General features: G+C 46.5%; 1 protein-coding gene across 1 annotated transcript in view; it reads left to right on the top strand.

Moving 5' to 3' along the window:
* Window positions 1–24,308, top strand: part of ALK (ALK receptor tyrosine kinase) — a gene marked incomplete at both ends in the record, with an annotated part of 599,018 nt that overhangs the window by 510,245 nt on the left and 64,465 nt on the right. The window contains 3 exons of the mRNA XM_084235715.1: window positions 6,974–7,143; window positions 21,742–21,836; window positions 21,991–22,119. Of these exons, the coding sequence (XP_084091841.1) occupies window positions 6,974–7,143; window positions 21,742–21,836; window positions 21,991–22,119 (394 nt within the window). The remainder of the gene's footprint in view (window positions 1–6,973; window positions 7,144–21,741; window positions 21,837–21,990; window positions 22,120–24,308) is intronic.

The raw sequence follows: 24,308 nt of genomic DNA, 5'->3' as shown, positions 1-24,308 counted from the left end.
AGCTGAGGATCTAGAGCTGGGATCACAGGACCTAGCGTTCTGTCACCACTTACTGTCATGCGGTTGCCACTGCCAGGACACATGCTAATGGGCCACTGTAATCAACAGCAATTGTAATTGCAATTGGACATAATTAATTTAATCCCTTTGAGTCATTCAAAATTAATACCTCTGCCATTACACGATGATACTAAGGCCTATGAAGAACTGCTGTCAAAGCTCATGGGTATGAATAAAATCCTCCCATGCACTTGGCAGATTTGGGTCCCCATCAAAATCCACCTGTTAATCATGGATCCACATGGCTCCCACTGATGGTGGGTGTCGGAGCATATTCAGGTGGCTCCTGCACAGAGGGGACACCCCACTGAAAGCACAGGTTCTCCCCATCTGTCAGAGAATAAATACTCCCGGGGAGGCAGACACTCAAGCGCCAGGGGTCCCACTCTCCTTCCGCTGGCTACACATAGAGACTGTAGGAATTTCATAGCTTATAGTCGATCCTGTTCCCCAGTCAGGGAATTGCAAAGCTATTTGTCAACATCATCCCTATCACACCACACAGGGACGGAGCCACAGAGGGGGCTGCTAGTTTGAGATCACCCCATTATTGTATAACTCAAGAGAAAATATAATCTTTTCTTTCCATAAGATTAGAGAGATAATTTTCTAAGGAACCTGGAAGATAAAAGACTGGACTGAAATTTTTAATACAACATCTTTCACCCTGTCCTATTCTGCTTTTGTGAGCTGTTTATCTTGAACATGTTGTTCCCTGCCTGCTCTTTCCAGAACAGGAGGAAGGAATTGTTTGGGATTAAGTGTGTTTGGTCGGCTGGGATCTGGGCTCACATAGTTTTGCTGAAGTGTCCCAGTAAGGAAGGCAAGTGAGGTGGTTCCATTTGACAAATCAAGACAGAGGTCCTGAATTATAACATCATAAATAAAGACAGAAAAACTCCTTCTGATTCAAAGCCCCAGCTCTGTCTACAGCCTGACCCCAACATATTCCCCCAAAGCCCCCACCTCTCCTTGGTCTAGGGAACCTGATCCTACCTTGAGTGAAGGTACTGGCCCACTTGACAGTACCCCAGGATCGCCCCTTGCCGCCTTGTTAATAGAGCATTTATTGTTTTTCTGATTATAAAAGTGCTGTATATTGATTGTAGAGTGTTAGGAAAATACAGGAAAGAATGAAGAAACTTGAAATTGTGCACAATCTTAGCTTTCAAAGAGAATTGTTACCACATTGCTCTATTTCTTTCCAGAAGGATAGATATAGATTTGAAGAGTGTGTAGGTAAAGGGCTTGTGCAAATTTGATAAAATACCATATAAATATTTTGTCTCTTTCTTCTTTTCTTAATATATTTTCCTGTATTAATAGTATTCTTTATAAACATGTTTTAATAGGAACATATCCTAAATTTGCTTTGTTTTTGTTCTATTTATCAAAAGCAATACTAACTATCATTGTATAAATTAGAAAAGCAAGAAAAGACCAAAGGAAAAAAAAAATACCAGTAACTCCATAACTTCGCCAGCATCTGAGGATCCCAGTGATTATTTTTACGTAAACATTTGCATTTCTTACTGTGATTCTGCAAAGGGATCAGGTGGATGTACCTAGCTGGTGTCCCCTAATTTCAGTGTGATGTCCCTTAAAGAAGGAGAGACATAAGTTGGTATCTTCAAAAAGGATCTCAATCTTTCAAATCTTTTAAATTTTCTACATGGCCAGGAGTCCAACATTTCTTAAGTCTCTATAATTGCAAGTATCTGCCAGCATATTTTATTTGCTTGTTATCAAAAATCTGCATCTAGCCAGCTTCTTGCTGTGTTGGTTGATTTTTCATTAGGCTATTTATAGCTGGAGAGTTGGTATTTATTTTTTGCAGGTGAATTAGAAGAGGGTGTACAAAAACACTGGGTTCTGCATTGAGTCAGTATTCTCAGTTAAAATTAGTCAGAGACCACATTGAAACCAAGATACTCTTAAAATTTCAAGTTCTCACCAGAATCACCACCCCAGGGCATTTCAGATTGGGAAGGAGACTTCACCTTCATTCAAAGCTTGGATGTCCCTGACTATAACCCCAATCCCAGTCTCCAGACACTGCTAGGTGACCTGCAATGTGGGGAACACTCAGAGTACCCCACTACTTCTATCAGCACCAGGTTAGCGCTGTCACACAAGTTCCACTTTGAGCATCTGTTATTAAAAAGCGTTCCCTTCTCGTGATAGCAAATACACACTAGCACATCCATTCTTGGTTTTTGTCTCAAATGCTGGACACAGGCCACCTTTCAGAAATACTAGGAAAGGTTCCCTTCCCCTCGACAGCCTTCCCTACCTTGGAGCTTTCTGCATGCAGAATGGACATTATTTGATATCACTGAGTCTCTTTTGTCCAGCTCCAGCCTAAATTCCTTGCTGATATTTTTTATGGATTCAAGAGATTGTTGTGAAGTTGCCACAAGGTATGCATAGCAAACACAGGGCATATTCTAGACAAAATTAGAGTGATTACCTCTAAGGAGGAAGAGGCCATGAGGGAAATAATAGCATTAGGCCCAGCCACAATGCTTCTCCTGCTTTACATACAGAACTTTAATTAATAAAGTGGCAAACACTGGTAGCACATAATTGGAAAGTCTGTTGGGCCCCACCAAGAGGGAGGTAGAAAAGACCTGGTGGGAAGACTGGCTGGAGCCAGAAGACAATTGCTGGGGGCATGCTCCCGGTGCTGTCTCTTTTCACTTGTCTCCTTTGCTGTCTGCATATAGAAGAGTTTATTAGTCAGAAACTGACATTCATAACCTATGTCAATGAAGATGTCTCTGGAAGGATCAAAATTTTTATTGCTACAGGCGCCAACAAGTGTTAATTTCCCATGTTTACATACACACACACGTGACTGTTAATTGGTGAGACAGAGATTATAAATGGTCTAAAACCCACTATTCCACCACTCCCTAGGTCCCCTATATTATGAATGTGTTTGTGGGATAAGATTTTGTGAAAATAAAAATTCTGATTCAACAGGTCTAGGATGGGGCCTGAGAACCTTTATTTAACAGGTCATGCCCACACTGCTGGTCCCCAGACTACAGTTTAAACACCAATGATCTAGAAAACTTACGCAATATGCCTCAAAAGATCTGAGTATTAGCACAAAATAGTACCAGAAATCATACTTTAGCTGAGCTAGAAAGAATATGGAACATAGTGTGGGACCCAGGTCTGCAGCTTATGGACTAAGTGACTATGGATGACAAGCTTAACTTCTGCAAGGTTCAGATTCTGCATCTGTAAAATGGGTACAATGATACCTACACAGAGGGATAGTGTGTGTATCCAAGGAGACAGCATGTGTGCAGGCATCTAGTGTGGCTTTGCAGTACTCAGTAGTATCACTTAGCAAATTGCTTCATTCTCTTGGCCACCCAAATAGATATTGGTCTTAGCAAGATCAAAACTCTGGGCACTCGAACCTGTCAAAATCATGTATACCTGGTGTGGGTATCTACACAGAAAGTTATCAAAAGAGCTCTCTACTCTGGGGCTGTATAAGGACGTCTCTAGGAGGGACTTGAGCCCACAGTCTGCCCTGGGAACCACATGTAGTTGCCCATATGCTTGGATATGACTAATTAATAAGGGGTAATCAATAAGAATTGACATCAGCCTCCAGTGCTTCCACTTAAGAAATAGGTGAGAATCTTAATCTGCTGTCCAAGCGGGTAATTCTGGTCCCTTTTGCATGCTCGGGGCATCCCTGCCAGGGATCTCTTGCTCTCAGGATTGTTCTTAGTTTTTGCCTGGGGGGTGATACAGCACCTGTCCTCCCTTCACCACACACACAGGAAAAATCTTCTTACCTTGGTGGTGGTGGGCACATTAAGTCATTTTTTAGTTATTAAGAATTGCCTCTTACTCAAAGTCCAAAATGAAAATGGACCCCTCACTGAGAAGAGCAGGCTGCTTCCTGCACTAAGTGGCCTCATCTCCCCAGTGGTCTCAACCTAGGCTGCACTTTCGAATCCCCTGGAGAGATCTGAAAGACTGTGATGCCCAGGATGCACCCAAGGCCAACTAAACAGAATGTCTGGGAGAGGCCCACATTGTCATGAAAGTCAATGTTCCTTCTTAACATTTTGCTACATTATATATTATCTCATTTAATTGTCACAATTACCTTATATGGGGCATAAAACTATTTCTATCTTAGAGAATGGAGACCTGAACTTCAAAATAAACAAAGTGTAAAATCAGATTTTGACTCCAGATCTTTCTGACTCTAGAGCTTACATCATTCTAGAATGGAGAATACATAGACTCAGCATAAGTACTAATTAAATATTCACTGGATGTCTAAAAGGTTAGACATTAGATTATAGAGGGATGTGAATGCATTGATATTGATCAGTAAGTTTTCTTATTAAAGAATAAGAAACCATTGGAAAGTCGCAGATAGCAGTGAAAACAGGAAAATACAACTGAAATACACAAAAGAATTTAAAAGGAAGAGAGGAGAGGAGAGACAGTTTAGGAAGCTATGGAAGGAGTTCAGTGAGTGCATTATAAAGGATCTGGTGAGTGTTACTTTGTTAGAGTAAGGTGGATAGATGTCAGGTGGAAAGAATTTAAAAAGAGATGTGCAACAAGGAAACAAAAGCAATAGTTGCAAGCCAGCCATTTGAGATGTTAATATCTGAACAGAGATACAGAACTGAAGGCAAGTCAGAGGAGCTCAGAGCATCTAATAAAGGATATTTTTCCAGGATAGGTGATCTTATTTGCAGACAGAGGAGTCAGTAGGTAGAGAGACTCTGAAGACACTGGAGAATGCATGGACAGTCATTGAGAGCAAGACTAGGGGGTGGTGAAACAGGAAGAGGTTAATGTCAAAATATATAGATACGTCTTCCTTGAAGACAGTAAAGGAAGAGAGAAGGTGGATAAATAGACAGGTTACAAAAGAAGAGGAGGAGGAGGAGGAAGAACTGAAGGCGATTGCTTCTGATACAGTAAATCTTTAGCAGTAAAGTAGAAATCAAAATAATGGATCAGGAGTTGACAGTGTCTATGTTTGAGGAAGAATTTGAGACACGCTTTGTGCTCTGTGTGTCTGGAAATAAACTGTGGGTGAGTAAGTACCACCGACCATCCAGGGCACTGAGGTTTGGCAGTCAGATATCTCAGAAATCCAAATCAGCAATATTCCATGCTCAAGGAGCAAGAGGAGAGAAAGCAGGTGGCAAGCATCACCCCAAGTTAAGCACGGCAGGGCATGCGACTAGGAGGGTTTCATTAGTAAGGGTAGGATTAAAATTTCTGGTTATGGCCTCCGGACTGCACAAGAAAGCTACATGAAGCCAGAAGAAAAATGTTATCAAATTTGTGAAATTACCCTGGGAGGTCTCAGTGGGAACCAGTATTTGCTACAGTGGATCTGGGGAAATGAGGAAGGCAGGTGTGAAGAGGTTACGGTTACAGACCAGGATCAGGCTCTCAGAAGTAGGACAGCATCCGGCACCACTGTGCTAGGTGTGGCCTTCTTAGTGAGGAGGTTGTGCACAACAGCGTGTGCGGGCTGCTTTCCTGGTGTGTAGCATCTTTGATCAAATCGTGAGGTAACCATGAGCTCAGACTGGGAGACAAAGAAGTGGTGATTTGCAGAGAAATGTGCCTGAGCAATGAAAATCAAAGAAAAATGGTCACACCATCCCTGATAAAAATTCCAGCCTGCCATCTTTTACCTTCCCCTTTGCAATAGTCATTTTTTATTACAGGATCTGAAGAGGAATTGGGGGGGGGGCAGTGAGATGATATAGTTGTCCTACATTTTAAATGTTGTTTATAGTGTGTTTCTATCATATTTGTACAGTATAAATCAGACATCCTGCAGGGGAGGAGGCGGGAGAGGGATCAGAGGATGGGAGGGAGAAGCACAGGGGACTATGGTGATGTGCACAGGTGCACTGGTGAAGGAAATTCTATGGGGAACTACACCTGAGGGGGTGGGGCAGAAAGCCAGCATTGTTTTAAAATGAACAATGATGTAAAAAATATAAAAATAAAATATTAAAAAAGAGAGAGAAAACGTATACAACCTTTATTATTTTAAATACAAACATCAAAGACCTTGTTTATAGTATATGCTGCCTTTGGCTATGACTGTACTTAAACTTTCCTAGAAATATTAGCTGCAGTTCTCTTTCATCTGTCTAAGGAACAATGCCATTAAAACATTTAATAGAGACACAATAAAACATAAAATTGTCCTTCCTTTTGGCACAGTGGATATCCTCATTCTGAAAGACAACCATATTAAAAGATCTCGATGTGTATACTTTTGTCTCATCTTTGCCTACCAGTGACCACACTGTCAACTCCTGGGGTCTCAAGTTAGCTGTGCATGAAAGGGTACCCTTCAAGTAAAGTTATTAAAGTCTTTGGGAAAGAAATAAAAATCAATGATCACCTAAATCATTAAAAGAAATTGAGTCACAATTTCACTCGAGCAAGGTCACAGAGTGAATTGAGGCGATCCACAAGAATCTTGGGGTCCTCTTTAGGAAGTTCATGTAATACCCCATTGATCTTGATTTTACCTCAAAGGCAGAGCCTTGTGAAATTTAGGATGATACCATCAACCTGAACAGGGCTCCAGGATTTCCCATTAGTTGCCCCTATCCAGCTCCTTGAACCTTAATGAAAGCCATCTGGGGAGACAGCAAGCAAGAAGGAGAGTGGGCATTCAGCTCTAGTTTCCCCTATCCAGCTCCTTGAACCTTAATGAAAGCCATCTGGGGAGACAGCAAGCAAGAAGGAGAGTGGGCATTCAGCTCTGCTCGCTGGGTCAGCAGAGTCTCCAGTGAAATCCTTTAGGCTTCAGTTGAGAGCTCCAGGAAGGGGACTAAGGTTTCCTCTAAACATCATGTCCTTCTGCTGCTTCTCTCCCTTGCAGCTCCGAATGTCCTGGCTCATCCGTGGAGTCTTGCGGGGAAATGTATCCTTGGTGCTGGTGGAGAACAAAACCGGGAAGGAGCAAAGCAGGATGGTCTGGCATGTGGCCACCAATGAAGGCTTGAGCCTGTGGCAATGGACGGTGCTGCCTCTCCTCGATGTGACTGACAGGTAGGCCTCCACCATGCCCATCTGTCCTTTCTCCTCCGTCAGACAAAATGCAGAAGGGGCTCCAGTCTTCCTCCCCCATCCATTCTATGCAAGACTGGGAGACAAAGGAGGCACACAGATGCATGCGTGCATGTGCATGCACAAACACACACACGTGCATACATACACATGCAGCTTCCTATAGGCTGATAGGGACCATGAATTTCTTCAAGGGCCGGCAGTGCTAATGCACACTCACCTCCCACATCTCTGACTTGAACTTATTGGCTGCCTCCAGTTACCGTAGGAAGAAATAAAATTGAACAATTCTTATTACTCCCAAGTAATAATCAGGCTTTCTATGTATATAGCATTTTCTCTTAATGGATTTTGCTCCACGCTCCCATTTGACATTTTATTTATTTCTTATTAACAACAAAACCTGGGGCATGGGTAGCATAGTCCTTCTCGTGTCCCTCACCCCGCCCTTTGACAAGGTAATAAACTGATCACTAAAGAGGTGAGACACCAGAAAGTTGATATCCAAGTAAAGACTGGTGCCCAGGTGGATTCAGGTCCCATCTTTTGAGTTAGTCCCCAAGGCAGCTTGATGAAGACAGGTAAACAGAGAAGTGCTTCTAACAGATTTCTGGTTCCCATCTGGAACCTACACTAATGACCTTTGTGACATTGAACTTCTCTGGGCCCTTCAATTTCCTCGCCTTTAAACTGAGGGTTTGACTGGAAGATTATTAACTCCCTATGACTGTGAGGTGGAGCAGTAACTGCTGAGCCCAGCTGCCCCTTGTCTCCCAGGATGGCACCAGCCTGCCACCTGCAGTCAGCCTGAGGCGAGCAGGCCTGGAGCAAACGACCCAGCCTGGCACTCAGGTGATGCTCTGTTGTGTCACACTGAACTCTTATTTTTTTAATCTTTTTTAATTTTTTTTATTTTTATATCCCCCATACAATTGCACCTCCCTTATTTTGACCTCAATTCCTCCTTTCCCCGCACCCCCCCATAGTGTGTCTGTGGTTCATAGTTGTTTGTTGATTTTGATTTTTTCTTTCTTATAGTTATTCTTTTTCCTGGTCCCTTATTTAGGTTTTCTAGATTCCTGCTATTTCTCACTGAACTCTTGATGGCTGGTGCTGATCTGTTCCATACCAAAAGGCCAAGGAGAGTCGAAGGGGGAGTTCATTTCTATAAAAGGGACAAATAAATGGCTCTGGAGGGGAAAGCTATCTCTATAGGCTAAATGTCAAACCCAACCATCCAGAGCAGCCTCCAAAAGCTGTCCTGGTGGATCCACCTTCGAAAGATGAGGACAAAGGGCCACAGCAACACAGAGAGTGATTTCAGTTGGCTTGCAGCTCTGTCAATGCAATGCTGGGTCTCAAATTCTCCAGCATCATGGAGCCTGCTGTTTGCAAAAGTGCATAGCTCAAGCCACGCTATCACAGGAAGAAGCCACTGTACTCACTGTGAGCACCCTCTTCCCACTCCTCAGATGTGTGTGGGTTAAAGACCAAGGCCCTAGGATACCCCGAGGCCCAGCGCCCCCAGGACAGATGGATTTAATTAAAGTGAAGGAAGGGGCTGTGCGGGCACTCCCCACCACACACTGAAGGCTTTTGTCCTTCTGGAGTGTGGGGGCTGTGTCTGGGGGACAGGGAACAGAAGGGTAATGCCGGAGCCCTCCCTCCTGGGAGATGCGAAATTAATTCAGATGAATCAAAGGGATTATTTTCTCCTCAATCCAGCAAGTCTTCCCTCTTTCATAGTCACTCCAGGGGATTTAAAGCTGGTAAGATGTTGACTCTGTTCACTCCCATCCGCTAGAGTTTCACTTGAAGGAGACTTTGTTCTCAAGCTCCCGCCTCCCTGGGAAAGGCTGTTTACCAGACTGACATTTTCAATATTGATACTGAGACCAAACTGTCCAGTGGGAATTCAGACAAAGGCCAGCTTGGTTTGATGATGCTTCATGACCTAATAAGTGTACAATTACAGACCATACACAAGTGCCCCACTCACCAGGAGCCTGCACACCGCTGGCATGCTCTGATGTGGAAAGCTGCCCTCAGACCAAAGGGTAATACAAGAGGCATCAAGACCCAGAGGCAAATGGAACTGCAGGAGATGAGGCACAACAGTTTTCACTTTCCAAAATCCAGCTGCACAGGGCCTCCCCTGGTGGCGCAGGTGGTTGAGCGCAGCGCTGTCAAGCTGTCCGCAGCCTCTGCAGCGCCGGTTCAATCCCAGCGAGGGTCCCGCATGGCTCAGCAGACCTCTCCTGTCTCGCCCGCTGCTCCCCTCAGCAGTGTATTTCATTGGTCTGCCTGTTCTGCTCCCCACTCTGTCTCTGGTGAATCCTCTCACCTTCCCGCACATCTGGCCTGGACCTGGTTCTTGTATGAATAAATAAATAAATCTTTAAAAAATGCAAAATAAATAAATAAATAAAATCCAGCTGCACTGCAGATGAGACTGGCCCATCAGACAAAAGGAGTACTATCAATGAAATCACATAGGATTTATTTTTTAAAAAGATTTATTTTTATTTATTTATGCATATAAGAACTGGGGTGAAGGGCTGAGGTGTGGGGGTTGAGAGGATTCACCAGAGACAGAGTGGGGAACAGAAAAGGTGGATTGACTGAAGTACACTGCTGAGGGGAGCAGCGGGCAAGACAGGAGAGGTCTGCTATGCCATGTGGGTTAACTCCCTGGCCGGGGATTGAACTCATGCTGCAGTGGCTGGTGATAACTTGATAGCACTGAGACTTTAACCCCTGCGCCACAAGGGAGGATTAGCACATAGGCTTTAGAATCAGGTAGTCTCAGGTTTAAACTGGCACCACAAATTATTAGTTGTATGACCTCTGCCAATTACAAACCCTCTCTGAGCCTCGGTATCACATCTGTAAAATGAGCATAGCGACAGTATAACCTCACAGGATTATTATAATACAAAATCATATGACTATCAAAAGCATCTGTATATAATTAGATATCAATGAGTGTTATTTCCCTAGTCTTTTATCTTCATCCCTCAGTTATGTAGTTTCGGATAATTTATTGAATAAATAGCATAATCACAACCACTGACCTTCCAAATCAAGCCATTTTCCATAAAACAAAGATAATAAAGTCTACCTTTTAGGCTTGGGGAAGTTAAGTGCTTGGTGAGCTGTCTGGCCACAGTAAATGCTTAGTCAGTAATAACTACTAATAATAAATATAACAATAAATCTCCTAACTTCAAAAGAGATCGGGATGGCCAATTTAGCAATAATAACCAGTCATCCAACCCTAAGAGAGGGTGAGGGGTCTTATGAATTTGTTGTCATCGATGCTCTGTAGATTCTTTTTATAGGAAGTCACTAATGGAAGAGTAAGAGGCATATTTTTTCCTCTTTCTTTCAGGGAGAGTGAGCTATAACTGCCAGGATTGCCAGGAAATGAAAAGGGGAGGTAGGAGAAGGTAGAAAAAAAAAACATAAACAAGGGAAAGAGAATATAAGACAAAGAAAAATCAATTCCTCTCCTCCCAACTCTGATGTAGTTTTGTTAGCACCATGTGCCGGCTTCCCACGTTGTCCCTAGGCACGGCCTGGCTTCAGCTGTTCAGCACCAGCCTTGTGGACAGCTCCCTAACCCTGCCCTCTGAAGGGGCGGGGACTTCATTACCTATGCGGTCCCAAATCACCTCTATTCCCATGTTCCCCAGGCCCCACACATTATAGTTTTTCTTTTCTTTTTCTTTTTTTTAATATTTTTATATATTTTTTAAAGATTTATTTATTTATTCATTTATTCATTTATTTATTTATTTATTTGTTTGTTTGTTTATTTATTTATTTATTTTTACAAGCACTGGGTACAGTCAGAAGCACGGGAGGGTGAGAGAATTCACCAGAGCCAGAGCGGGGAGCAGAGCAGGCAGAAGGACCGAAGTACACTGCTGAGGGGAGCAGGGGGCGGCAGGAGGGGTCTGCGCGCCATGTGGGACCCTCCTCTGGTGGCCGGGGAGCAGCCGGGGATCGAACCGGTGCTGCAGAGGCTGCGGGCAGCTTCGCAACCCAGCGCTCAACCGCTGCGCCACCGGGGAGGCTCACATTATAGTCTTTCAAGCAACTTTATTATGACATTATCAGATTAGCCCTAAAGAGTTCCTATATCTAGATATTTGTTATAGCCCTAGGTCATTACATGAGCCTAATCCATTCTCCTTCTTTCTGCCTGAATATGGCAATGACTTCCCCACTTGCTTCCTTGCGATCATTTTTTGTCCCACCCCACCCAGTCTACACAAGACAGATGAAATAAACTTTTTTCACAATAAATGTAATCTTTTTTTCCTATTTTAAAAATCCTCCCATGACTTCCTCTGGTTTTTAGGGGACCTTTCAAGTTACTTTAACAAAACCACATGCGATCTGTTCACCACCCCCTTTTTATATCATTATTATTCTATCACTTTACCTGGTAACCTCACTGCACTTCTGTCAACTCAGTTGTACCACAATGAATTCTTCCAAGCTTTACACCTGCCCTTCTCTCTACCTGAAATGTTCTTTTTGCACCTTCCATCTCCCTAACTGCCACTCTTCCTTCACTTTTTAAAGAAGACTCATCAGACCCCTGGACTATATAGTACATCTACAATATATTCTCACATTTCTTGAACCATGGCTATAATAACTTGTCAGTCTTTACTTTTTTTAAATATCTTTTATGTACATTAGCAGGGTAAAATTCAGACCTCTTATATATCAGATTCCTGAAAATCTAATAATAAGCCTAACACATAGTATGTCCAGTAAATATGTGTTGACAGAATGATATATTGAGGGAAATCACATGTACTTCCAAATTCCAGATGAATTAACCGAGAATTTCACTAACATTCCTCCTCCGTTCAACCTGCATCCAAAAGAAAGAAAGAAAGAAAACAGATAAAATCACATTATAGTAAATACCACTGTAAAGTGCTCTGTATATCACAGCAACACCTGTGTTCCATCAAATGAACTAAACAACATTTGTTACTATTGTGACAAGGAATTCTCTTTAGAGTTTTACCTGGTACCTGTGCTATCTTTGTCTCTCATCGGTCCTGTCAGAATCTCTTTATGAGAAAGACTTTGATCTTTATTGTGTGCCCTGGTTTTCATGAGTAGATATCTAGAGCTGATCAGTCATGAGCAAAGAGCTACAGTCATATTGTTCCCTCCACAAAGTAGTCCTACAAAGACTCGAGAAGATGTGAAAAAGTAAATAAAGACATCAATGACAAGGAGACATTGATACATGGAACGATATTTCTTCTGTCCATTTACAAATATGCAAAGTGACAGAAGCAATGTCATCATTATAAAGGGATAGTAACTGTATAATCATGCTCTAAAGACTAAAAAGAAAATTCTGTGAGAGCAGTGCCCAAGATGTTTTGAGCAGTGGCAACATCCCTGGAATACAGATGGGTGCTCTCAAGGTAGTTGTGAAGGACAGCACCAATTCAAACACTGGCTGGATGTGTACTTAAAAGGCATTGCATCACATTATATCCACCTCATGTAACTGGTTTCCTTCCTTCTGTCCACCTTTCATCAGCTCTTCCACGCCACCATTCAGTTGTAGCTCTTTCTGCTGAAATTCATTTTACCCTTCCTCAAAGTGGAAGAAATGCACTTTCTCTTCCCTTATTCTGTCAGTCGCCAGCAGGGACATACCCCTAGCTTTCCTCTTCATAATTACATATCTTACTAAATTAAACATAATGTCCCCACACTGTCCCGAGCTCTCACGTGCTTACAGAGCAGAAGCAAGTGCTAAGTTCAACTCATTGTGAGAGGGATTTGGAAACAACCATGGATCAAATCATGTCTCACAAATCACTGCAGTCATGCCGCCAAGTAGAAAGCACATAACTTATGGCACGTGTATCGGCTCTACTCCCCAGCATTATCATTATAAAGGCTTTTAGCCGCACACTATATACATAGTCTAACGAGAAAAAATGTTCCCTCTGGAGATATTTAGATTTCCTGTTCCCTTTGCATCCTTTGTCCTAAACGACAAGTGGTGTATTTCACAAATGCATCTTTCAAATGAAGTCAGTTAAACTGAGAATTATGTCTTCATGTACTTAGATCAGAAATGCCATAGCACCAAGATTTTTCTTGGCTGCAGAATCCCCACTTTTTATGGGGTGCTATCAATAACAATACTCCCCCTTTGTGTAGCATCTTCTGTAATGAGAATGGCATTAGTGGGGTGTTTTCATGACTTACTCTTAAACCTCAGTACAGAAGTAGTAATTTCCAGTGAGTGGAGATCCAGAGACCCCAAAATCTCATCCCTGAAAAAAATCTGTGTTTAATTCAAATGTTTGTCAGTGGAATCACAGTTTCCTCATAGAGCCATTGAAAGAGCTATAAAGGATGATGATCAGAGCAAGCATTTGTTGAGTGCTTACCGTATGCCAGCCTCTGTAAACGAGTACTCAAAATGCATTATCTCACTTTATCCTTAAAACAGCCCCTTGGGGTAGAGACTATAATTAATCCCCCATTTTTATTGAGGACTATGAGGTCTGAAGAGGTTAAATAATTTTCTATTAGCCCTTAGGCTAGTCTGCTTCCTATGTACATACCCAGGGAAAGGAATACACAGGGCTTGGCACAGATAGAAAACTTGATAAATGATTGCTATTTTTATTAACAAAATATTTTTGGTTTGAATTTTTTAGGCCATACCTCTCATTCATTTTGAGTGTTCAGATAGTGCAGTGTTCAGAGAGTACATGTGGCAGAGAGTGATCATGTCAAAAATGGCCTTATTATAAGCTGGACCTCAAAGGAAATTGAGATCTTAGGGAAACGGGGGAGGGACAAGGGTGGTTCAAAGAAGAGCAGCAGCTTAGAGACAGGAATGTTTGCTTGGGTTCAAGACTAGCCAACAAGGTTGTTAGAGAATCCTGAATCATCTCCTGGGAGAGGGTGGATGTAGATATTGGGCCGATTATTTTGAACTCTGGGTGTGGGTAATAGAGAACCATGGAGCACAGAGATGGGCTGGAGGATAGAAAACCAGAGAATGCGGACCACTGGAAATTCTTTTAAGGGAACACCAGCCTCAAGTGGAGCTTAGAAAGAGGGAAGAATCCTCTTCTGCTGCTACCTTTCAAATGGCGCCATATGGGTCAGCCCTGGGACTCAAAGCTCGGTAGTGCAATGTGCAACCAGGCATTGGCACATACAGATCAAACATTCATAACTCTGGAAGGATCTAGCCCTGCTTCTTTCTCACAATGTATCCCAGATCGTTGGAGCAAAGAATAGATTAGCATTTCTGAGCTTTAAATCCTATTTCTAACATTGATTTACTGTGACGTTTGGGACAAGTGGTTGCTTTTGATTGCTAAGTTTCCACAATCAAGAGTGCAAAGCTGTGAGACAGATCCGACCTGTAAGCCTGGTTTAAGTAGTCCCTTAAAATGGCAATATGCACAGTAAACCCCTTTATAACAACAGGATGTTTGGGCCTGCTCAAGATTTTCTTGGTCACACCCACAGCTCAGTTTATAAGCCAGTAAATACATGTTTTTCATAACTCTTTGTGCCTATGAAAATGTAACCCTGTGTTCTCAGCTCTTTCTGTCTCCAAGCATGAAGTCTAGAATTTAGGGGTTAACTAGACTACTGGTATTTGACGCAAGCAGAGTCTAATTCTTTTTTATTTAATTTTTTATTGAGGGAACATTGCATTTATAACAATATTTAAGCTTCATTTATGCATCCTTATAAATCAACATCTGTACGTACACCATTAAGTTCACCACTGAAAGTCCAATTCTGTCCTCCATTCTACAGATGAAACTTCTTATTGATTTACCCTTCCCTTCAGTAAAGAATCCAATTCTGTATATACTGTTATCCCAGAATCTCACTGACATTCATGACTTCCTGCATCATCTCCATGTGGATAACTCATCATCTATTTCTACCTGAGTCCTCTACCCGGGGTCCCAGCTGCCAGAATGGCATGCCACCTGTCCCTTCAACATGGCCCACCCACACCCCATTCCCAAGTGAGCCTTCTGTACATAGCTCTACTACTCACCTAGACATTCACTTATTTAAAGTCTTTCTTCACTTGTCTCTCTGTGTAGATTCTAGCTCTATGGGGACAAAAGTATAAGGAACTTTAGGAATTTAGTCAATAAATAACATGAACAACAGTCTGTCCAAATTCCTCAAAGCCAAGGTTTATCTTGTATGCCTCTCTGTACTGTTAACTGCAGGCACAATACCTGACTCACAGTAGGTGCTCAATCTTAACTCAAAGGCAGAGTGGGGACTTCGGATACACTGCCTGAGAAACCAGATTTCTAATAAAAAATAGATTTTAAAAGAGGAACTGTAAGCTAGAATCTCCCACGCTGAAGAAATATTTCCAATGTGAAAATACCTACCTGACATAGATTTCTAAAAGCCAAAACTTGCCTAACAAGTTTCAGTGACTTACCCAGCATCCCCAAAAGTATATAGCCCCATCTTCACTCCACTCTTCCTTTTGAAACTAAGCTTCCACCGAGCAAAGGCTGTTAATTCATCCCCACAATGATGGTTTTTTGTCAGGGGGAAGGGAACGAGCAACTGCCCTTTACCTGGGTCTTCTCACCACTGGGAGCGCCACCGTCCCTGGCACCACCCAGTCCTCCAAGTCACGGTCCAGCAGGGCAGCAGGGGTAGAGGACAGGGCTGGTGTTGGAAATGTCTGGGTGTCCTGAGAAAGGCAGAGCAGAGCCCCAGTCCCTCTGAGAGGTGGAGCCAGGTGCTTTCTAGCTCTGGACAGCCCTGCAGCCTACCATTGCTCCACAGGGCTTGTACTGCACCAAGGGTATGGAGTAGGAGTGGGACTAAATGAGATGACAGAATGCGGGTTTTGCAAGGGATGGCAGTAAAAGTTCCCACGTTGGCTCTGCCATGGATCCCTGCCCTCCTTCCTCGGCTCCCTTCTCGGGCCACCACACCCCCACCAGAGAGAATCCTGCCTCAGAGACATCCAGAGGGGCAGTCTTCCTAAGGAAGATGCTCCCTCTCTTTGTCTCTCTCTCCCTCTTCCCTCTCCCATTGCAATACTCCTCCCTCTGGACACATGACACATGCGAACCTGTGGAGCAGTAGTGTTTGTGCTGGGCCAGGGCCCCAGGAAATTAGATCCACCTTGTGCCTTCCCCCCTCAAGGCCTGGCACCCAGGAAACTTGAGACACATGACACAGAATGAGAGAGTGAAAGAGCAAAAAGGAACTTGCCCCTCCCCACCCTGCCCTCCGCAGTCCCGTGGCAGGCCTTCAGCTGGCCGCACACCAGGGCAAGCATGCCAACAGGAGACTTTAGCTTCATCTTGGGGAGGTGAGCATGGAGCACAGGATCTGAAGGCTGGACTGAGAACACTTGCATCTGAGGGATTCTCCAAGCTGGCTCGGCCTGCCTGAACATTCGTTTTCTGCCCTGTTCTACCCCAAAGAGTTCCATCTCAGGGCAGATGCGCTGTGAGCATCTCTAGGCCCTGGGCAACCCTGAATCACCTGGTGCTGCCTCCCTGTTCTTGGTGCATCATGCCCAGGTGGAAACCATGTTAGAAGTTACTTCTGGGAGTGCAACTTGGGGAGAGAGGGTGCTCCCAACTGCTGAGTCTGAAGGCCCTGACTCACTGTGCAGGAGCCAGAGACTCCCCGAGTCTGCGCCGTCTCAGCCTCACAGACCAGCCAGGGCTGTGCCCAGGAGCCCGAGCTGGCCCCTGCCCCTCCTCTCCTACCGGTAACAGAAGTTGACACAGATAAGGAGACAGATGCTTCAGGGCTTTTTCGTCACATTCGTTATTCTCATAGAAATGCACACCGAGGCCCGAGCCTTGTGACAGTCCATTTTAGGAGACTTTTGCCGAGTAAATAATAGCACAGTGAGAAACGGGGAAAGTGTTTTTCCGCAGCATCTGCCAGCTCTATCCCAAGCAGCCAGAGCCCAACAAGCCCAGCCATGGAAAGGAACCGGAACACCCCCCTCCTAGCCCACGGCCCGCTGGGTGAAGGAATCTGAGACACGGCGCCACCCATGTGTAAAATGCCTTTTACCCAGGCCAACCCCTCCTTCCTGCCCTCTCCCCAAAGCATCCCTCTGCACTCAGTCCGCATTCACACACACCTTTTATGTCAGCTATTTAAAATCATTAACTGAACTTAATTAGGCTTGTCAATCCCTCAGGCTGGCCAAGAAGGCATTCTACTCACTGTCCATTAACAGTCTGCTACCTGACAAGATTGTGCCTCTTCCAGGCAGCCCGCGAGCTGCATCAGCACTTCCCAGGCAGAGACCTGCCCCTGCGTCTGGGAGGCACCTGGCTCCCAGGCCACCCCCTCTAGGCAGGCCTGCATGGCCACCTCCCAGCACCCCCGAGGTGGGCTTTCAACGCGCCTCTCTGTAAAGCTCCGTGAGGCCTGTGAGGGGCCACTCGATGCACACCAGGTTCCAGCCAGGACTGCCAGCCAAGTCCGTGTTAGCAAACTCCAGACTCACCAGCCAGAGCAGAGAGGAAAGGCAGCAGCCACCCGGCAGTCAAAGCGTTTCCTTTGAAGAAGCTAGAAGCGCTGCCTTGGTGTATGCTCCTGAGGACAGGGGGGCGAAATCTCCCCCAAGGGCTGGAAGGACCCCACCTGCCATGCTCTGAAATGGCACAGATCAGTACGGGAGCTCAGGGGCCCCAAAAGAGTTGCCTCCTCCCTCCACACTGACCAGGCTGCCCACAGAGGGGCAGGCAAGGCTCTTCTAGCCTTGGGTATGAGGAATCCTTCCCCCACACAGTACTTCGAGGTTCAGGGCCACAAAGTACCCTGCATGTTCTGAGAACACCAGCCCCCACAGGCCTGCAGTGATGTGGCATGGGCCTTGCTTCGCCTCAGAGCCAGAGCAGCCCCCCAGTTCATGCTGAAACTCGAGACTGAGGTGATGAGTGACCAGAGAGTGATGAGTGATGAGTGATGTGGTCTCTGTACTTTGAGGGCTTCAACCAGAAAGAATGATTGGGCCACATAAGGTTCTGAAGGCTTTGAGGCAGTCTTGCCCATCTCCAGCAGGGAGAGACCCAGAAGAGCCCTGAGCAACCTCTTCTTCACCTGAGGCTGAGGTAAAGACCAAAAACAGACACCCTCAAAGTAGAGAGGCTGAATCAGGGCGGCCCTGATCACCACCCAGCCTCTTGGCCAGTTTTCCCACAGAGAAGAAGCTCCTAGATTGGTCCTGCTATCCCCTTCCTGCCCTGTCCCTCCATCCCCAGACCCCGCTCCTGGACTGCCCTCTCCACACCCCAGTAGGGTGTTGCTCACCTGTCCCTTCCCTGCAGCCCCTGGGGAGGGCTAGGGAGGGGCCAGCAGTGTGGCCCCCCGAGTGGACAGAGGCAGCTCACATGTTTACATTTGATTCCACATCTGACTGAGTCTTCCCTGATTGTTATGAGTGTTCCTGACTCAAAAATATGTGCAATTCCCAGCGTCAATCAAACTCTTTTAAACAGCAGCTGCCACTGCGTTGCCTTGCAGAGCACTTTAGAAACATCCAGTCCCGGCTTGCATCATGCCATCCATGCAAACAGGCCCAGTGGCTGGTTGAGAACTTTGCAGCTCTAATCGCTCAGTAATGAAGAAGGAAAGCAGGAACCTGGAGAGTAGAGAGGGGAAGGGAGCTTCCCTGGAAGGGCCTGTTTGAGGAAAACAGGGTTTGACCCTCTCCTCCCACACTGATGGCCACACACATGTGATTTACTTGCTCAAGACACCCAGGCCCTCCCAGAGGGCACACCCATTCTGCAGTTAAGCATAGAAATCAGCACCTGGCCTGGCCTCTCAGCCTGTGGATGACAGATTAGAACAGGATGGTCAGAAAGGTGGGCTGTAGGCCTTACCCCCTCTGTAGAGACGCATCAGATAGCTTTATTTTCTGGATGCTTCAACCCAGAAATATGATTCTTTCTATGTACCCTCCCAAGTAACTATTCAGCACCTGCTCTCTCCCTGGCCGGGGGCAGCATCTTCTTAACCCTGGCAAATATCATAACGAGAATGAGACAGCAGTCTTAGAGCCTTCTTTTGTCCCTTGAGAATCCCAGACCTGGTTACCAGGCTCAAACCTGAACTTATCTACAATCGTGTCCCCCATGAGATCCAAGGAAACTTGGACTTTGCCAAGACTCATCCCATTTGTAGATGCTTTTCAAGGTTCTAATGAAAGATGCCTCCCGGAGGCACATGCACAGCACCAGGAGCTGCTAGGCAGGCCGAGTGGGTTCTTGTGCTGCCCGACAGTCCTGCCCCTCACCTGGCACCTCCAGGCATCCCAGAACAGGATTTGGGGATTCTCTAGTGGGCGCTCCCCCTTCCACATCCAACTAACCCAGCCAGCCCCCAGCCCTCCTTGCCAGCCTGTCCTGACTTAGCAGGGAGGGTGCTCAGGCCTGTAGACCCCCCCACAGAGAGTGTGGCCTGAAGGCACCAGTGGAGTTGGCAGATTCAGGCATTTCCTCTTCAGAATTGAACCAGATTTGGGTCTCTAATTGTGACTTTGAGACAGGAGAGATTATTTGTGAGTGCCCAGATTTCACAGGATTTCTTGAGCATTTCAGTTGAGAAGAATCCTCACAAACGTACTGTTTGGGTAAAAGTTGGCTTTTGATTTTCAAGTCTCTCCCCCACAGGGGGCAGTCGTTGTCCTCTGGCCAGGAGGCATCTGCACCTTCTCCAAGTGGGTCAGGACGTCTGTGCAAGATGTGCCAGCGGCCTTCCAGCCCCTGGGGAGTTTCACTCGTTGGCTTGAAAGCTTTGCAGCCCTCAGAACAAACCTTGAATGAGAATTCTTTTTCCTGCACGTTTCTTTCCTATGTTTTTTCTCCTGCATTGACATTCTACTTCCTGTGCCCTTTCGCCCACCTTCTCCACGCCGCTCCTGATGCCCCATGCTGCCAACACTCTTATCTGCATTCTCTCTCTCTTCCTTCTTCCTAACATCTTTATTGACCTATAATTTACATATAATATAGTTCACCTGTTTCAGGTGTACACGTCAATGACTTTCAGCAAATTTACAGAATTGTGCAGACAGCACCGCAATCTAATTCTAGAACATTTCCATCCTGGAAAGAGCCGTTGTGTGATTTACAGTCAGCACTGTTTGTCCCCTCCCCCAGCCCAGCAACCACTCATCCGCATTGTTGTCTCTAAGATTTGCCTGTTCCAGACATTGCATAAAAGTGGACTCATTCACAGGAATGGAATCAGGAGCTCTTGCCCCTGCTGATTGCCTGGCTGGTTTACCTGAGCATGATGTTTTTGGGGGCCCTACATCCCTTGCACGCTTCTGCACTGGGAGTGCCGCTCCATGCTATGCTCGCCCACACCCGCCTTACCCAGCACATCCATGGCGTGGGTTCCTGCTCTTGGCGTCTTAACATCCACACCCAAGACTGCATAGTTTTTTTGAGTGTCCTTCACAATTGACTTGTGAAAGGTGGAAAAGGTTTTTGAAGTTCTCGGGAGACTCACTTCACAGCAGGAAAGGGCTGAGTGACTGATAGCCCTCCGGGGATGACCGCCCAGGGCGCAAAAGAGCCTAAGGTGCTTTTCTGTAGATCTCTCTCTAAAGCCTTCCCCAGCCCTGGCCGGAGCACAGTATCTCAGTGTGCTCACTGTTAACACTTAAGGTCCAGGGCCTCCCCGGTGGTGCAGCAGTTGAATGCTGGGTTGCGAAGCTGCCTGCAGCCTCTGCAGCACCAGTTCGATCCCTGGCCACCGGGTGAGGGTCCCACATGGCGCGCAGACCTCTCCTGCCGCCTGCTGCTCCCCTCAGCAGTGTACTTCGTCACTCTGCCTGCTCTGCTCCCCGCTCTGGCTCTGGTGAATTCTCTCACCCTCCCGCGCTTCTGACTGTACCCAGTGCTTGTGTAAATAAATAAATAAATCTTAAAAAAAAAACACTTAAGATCCACTCTGTGTTCGTGTTGGTTGCAAACATCCCCCTTGGGATCAGTAAAGTGTTTCATATTTAGCAACTCATCGGGCACAGCACAGGGATACAGGCAGTGGGTTCTTGAGACCCCACACTGTGTATGGGGTTAGCCTGTGGGTTGCTGGATAATGGGAGAATCCAGGGGACACGAGAGCCAGCCTGCCTGAGACAGCGAGCAGAGGCCCCTCATGGGACAGCAGGTGTTTACCACCTGGCTCAGAAACATTTCGGTGTTTTAGTAACGACTTCAGCCTCACTGGCCAACGCCCGCTGAATAGCAAACCCACCCCTTTTTATATACCCTGCACACCCAGAGATCCAAAGAGGTGTCCCCGAGCCCAAACTCCACTGGGTCAGCCTATGTATGAGACAGTTCCTGCTGGAGATGGAGAAGCTGCTGGCTGTGCTCCTCTCACTGCTGCTCTGAGACCAGGTTAGACTGGTAAAAACTATGGCCAGGAGCTGGCAGTCAACACGTTTGCTGAATGCCGAACCCTAAGACATAACCCGCCCAGGTTGTTCCTGACACGCCGCCCTCGGCTCTCTCACAGGTTCTGGCTGCAGATTGTCGCGTGGTGGGCACAAGGATCCAGAGCCACTGTGGCTTTTGACAACATCTCCATCAGCCTGGACTGTTACCTCACCAGTGAGTTCACCCTCTTCCTAGCACTGGTCTCCCAAGCCAGACTCCCCCTGGCTTCCCCAAGCCTGACTGTCTCCCACCCTTCCTGGGGCAAGATCATCTGTCTCCCTTAAATTGAGCCTCACCTAACCCAACCTATGGGGTCTGTCTGTTCCAGTCAGTGGGGAGGACAAGATGCCACAGAAGGAAGCACCCAAATCAAGAAATCTGTTTGAGAGAAATTCAAACAAGGAACCCAAGCCCGGGGAAAACTTGCCAAGTGAGACCCCCACCTTTGACCCTACAGGTAATGCTTCAACTTACAAATTTGAAGAGTTTTTTTGTTGTTGTTTTGTTTTTTAATTGCAAAAGGCAAGAGAAAACTATGTGCTGTAATTGGGGTGGGAGCTTTGTTTAAAGAATAAAATAGTCCACCTTTAGAAGGAACACCACCTGACTCCGGGGCTCCAAGAGGAAGCCGTTTGGTTCTCTTATTACCTGGGAACTTCTGGAAGGTGTGCAGAGGGGAAACTCTCCTCCGGGCCTGGAGCATGCCCAGCCCCAACACCAATGGGATAACCAGCTGGTGTCTTCTCCACTCAGTCCCGTAATACTACACCTCACTTACTGAAGAAAGCAAACTTTCTGGCAATGGTCTTCTCCTCGGAAAGGGGCTTGGGCCCAAAGCTAAGTCATCCGTTCCACAAAGGCAGCCTTCTGGTTCAACACATTTCCCCAACACTTGGCTCCCCTCCAAAGATGTTTAATGTGGCACTCCCAGGCTGAAAGACTCTCATGGAGGGCTCTTGCTGCTTCAAACACAGGCCACTTCAGCCCCTGAGCCTCAACCCTGGTGTGGCTGCTCAGCCACTCTGTACCAGGAGGAAATCTCTCGGAGTCAGTGTCCAAACCTAGTATGATTTCCTCGGGGGCTTCAGGGGCTGTGAGCCCAGTCCCAGAGGAGCTGGGCACCCAGGCCTGACATATTCAGGGAGCCCCCGGGGCCATGGGGCGCTGGTGCTCGGCATGTGAAACTGCTCCCAGCATCAGCACCCAGACCAAGAGGCGCACCACCTGGGTCCACCGCACTCTTCCATAGAAAAGATGATTCTGTACTGAGATAAGGACAGATCGATGATAAATCCTTAATTTGTCTTTATAATGTGAAATCCTTGTTTAGTACACGGTACAAAACCAAAAAAGATGTAGAAGCTTATACCTTTGCCGCTACATCCATTAACTCAATTTTTTAAGTAAATGCTCGCTTTGCTTTGTCTTGGAAGAAATCCTTCCCTTTCTCTCTCCTGAGAAGCTGCCCAGGACTAACTCTTGTCCTTTCCTGACTCCCGCCTGATCTAATCAGCTCCCAAGGCCAAGGAAAAGAGCCGGTTCCCTTCCCAGCACCACCTCTTCTTCCTCCCTTCACCTGTAACCTGGACTTCAAAGGGTTTTTCATTTTCCACACGAAGAGGAGCCAGCCTCCAGAAGTGGGGGCGCCTTACTTCCCCACATGCCTGGTTCACGTGAAAGGGGGGAGTTGCCTTCTACACCCCTCCTGCCCCCACCCGCCCCACCCCTGTTCTTCCTGTTCTTGGCCCAGCACTGCCTCCTGCCCTAGATCAGAACAAGGCCCGCCTGAGCGCCAGCGCTGAGCGCATAGCGGGGTCTCCAGAAACTCTTATTGATTGACCAGTGGGCGCTTGATGCTTGAGCTCAGTGTTCAGACGCCTGCAGCTGGCTCCCCCGCAGCAGCGTTTAGGAAACAGCCATCCAGCCTGCCTGGATCCGGGTTTATTGCCCTCTAGCTCCCACCTTCCCTAAGAGGCTAATCGATAAGGGCCTGCCCAATAGCCACTCAGACTAATGAAATCACACGCAACTCAGAGTGGCGATGGCCCCCCCACCTCCAAATAAAATTAGTATCCAGTGGTCTCCAGAGAGGCTGTGATGATAAGGGCTGCAAGCTGGCTGCCTCGCTGCCAGCCTCAGGGCAGGAGTGATGTGCAGGTGGCTCTGGGTCAGTGTCTGTCTCTCTTCCGGAGAGACCCCAACTCAAAGGGAAGAGCATGCTGACTCAAATACATGCCCAGGGGGCCCGGTAGGTACCACGGTAGGTGCCTATAAATAAACAGCCAGTGCTTTCCCAGAACCCAGTGCCGCCTCACCTAAGGGAGCAGCCAGGTGAGGAGTTGCAGGGCTACACTCACAGCCCCCCCTCAACCCCCTACCTGGCCCAGTAGCAGGAAGCCTCACCCCCCATCTTGGCAGGTCTCTCTGTCCTGCCTGCTGCTGCGGGTTCAAGCAGCCTGTGGTTGGGTCTCCGTGTACTCTGGGAGGATTTATGGGAGAAGAGAGGAACTGGGTGTCCTCCCAGCCCCCCACCCATAGGATAACACTCACCAAACCCCAGACTTGAGCAGCTCTTAGCTTCATGGTCAGGAAGACAGGCCATACCTGGGGCCCATGTACAGGCCCATCCCTACCGCCTTAGTCTGG

Source organism: Talpa europaea, assembly GCF_964194135.1.
Source record: "Talpa europaea genome assembly, chromosome: 6".
NCBI lineage: Eukaryota > Metazoa > Chordata > Mammalia > Eulipotyphla > Talpidae > Talpa > Talpa europaea.
The sequence above is the reverse complement of the archived record's forward strand: the minus strand, read 5'-3'. Positions and strand labels throughout refer to the sequence as shown.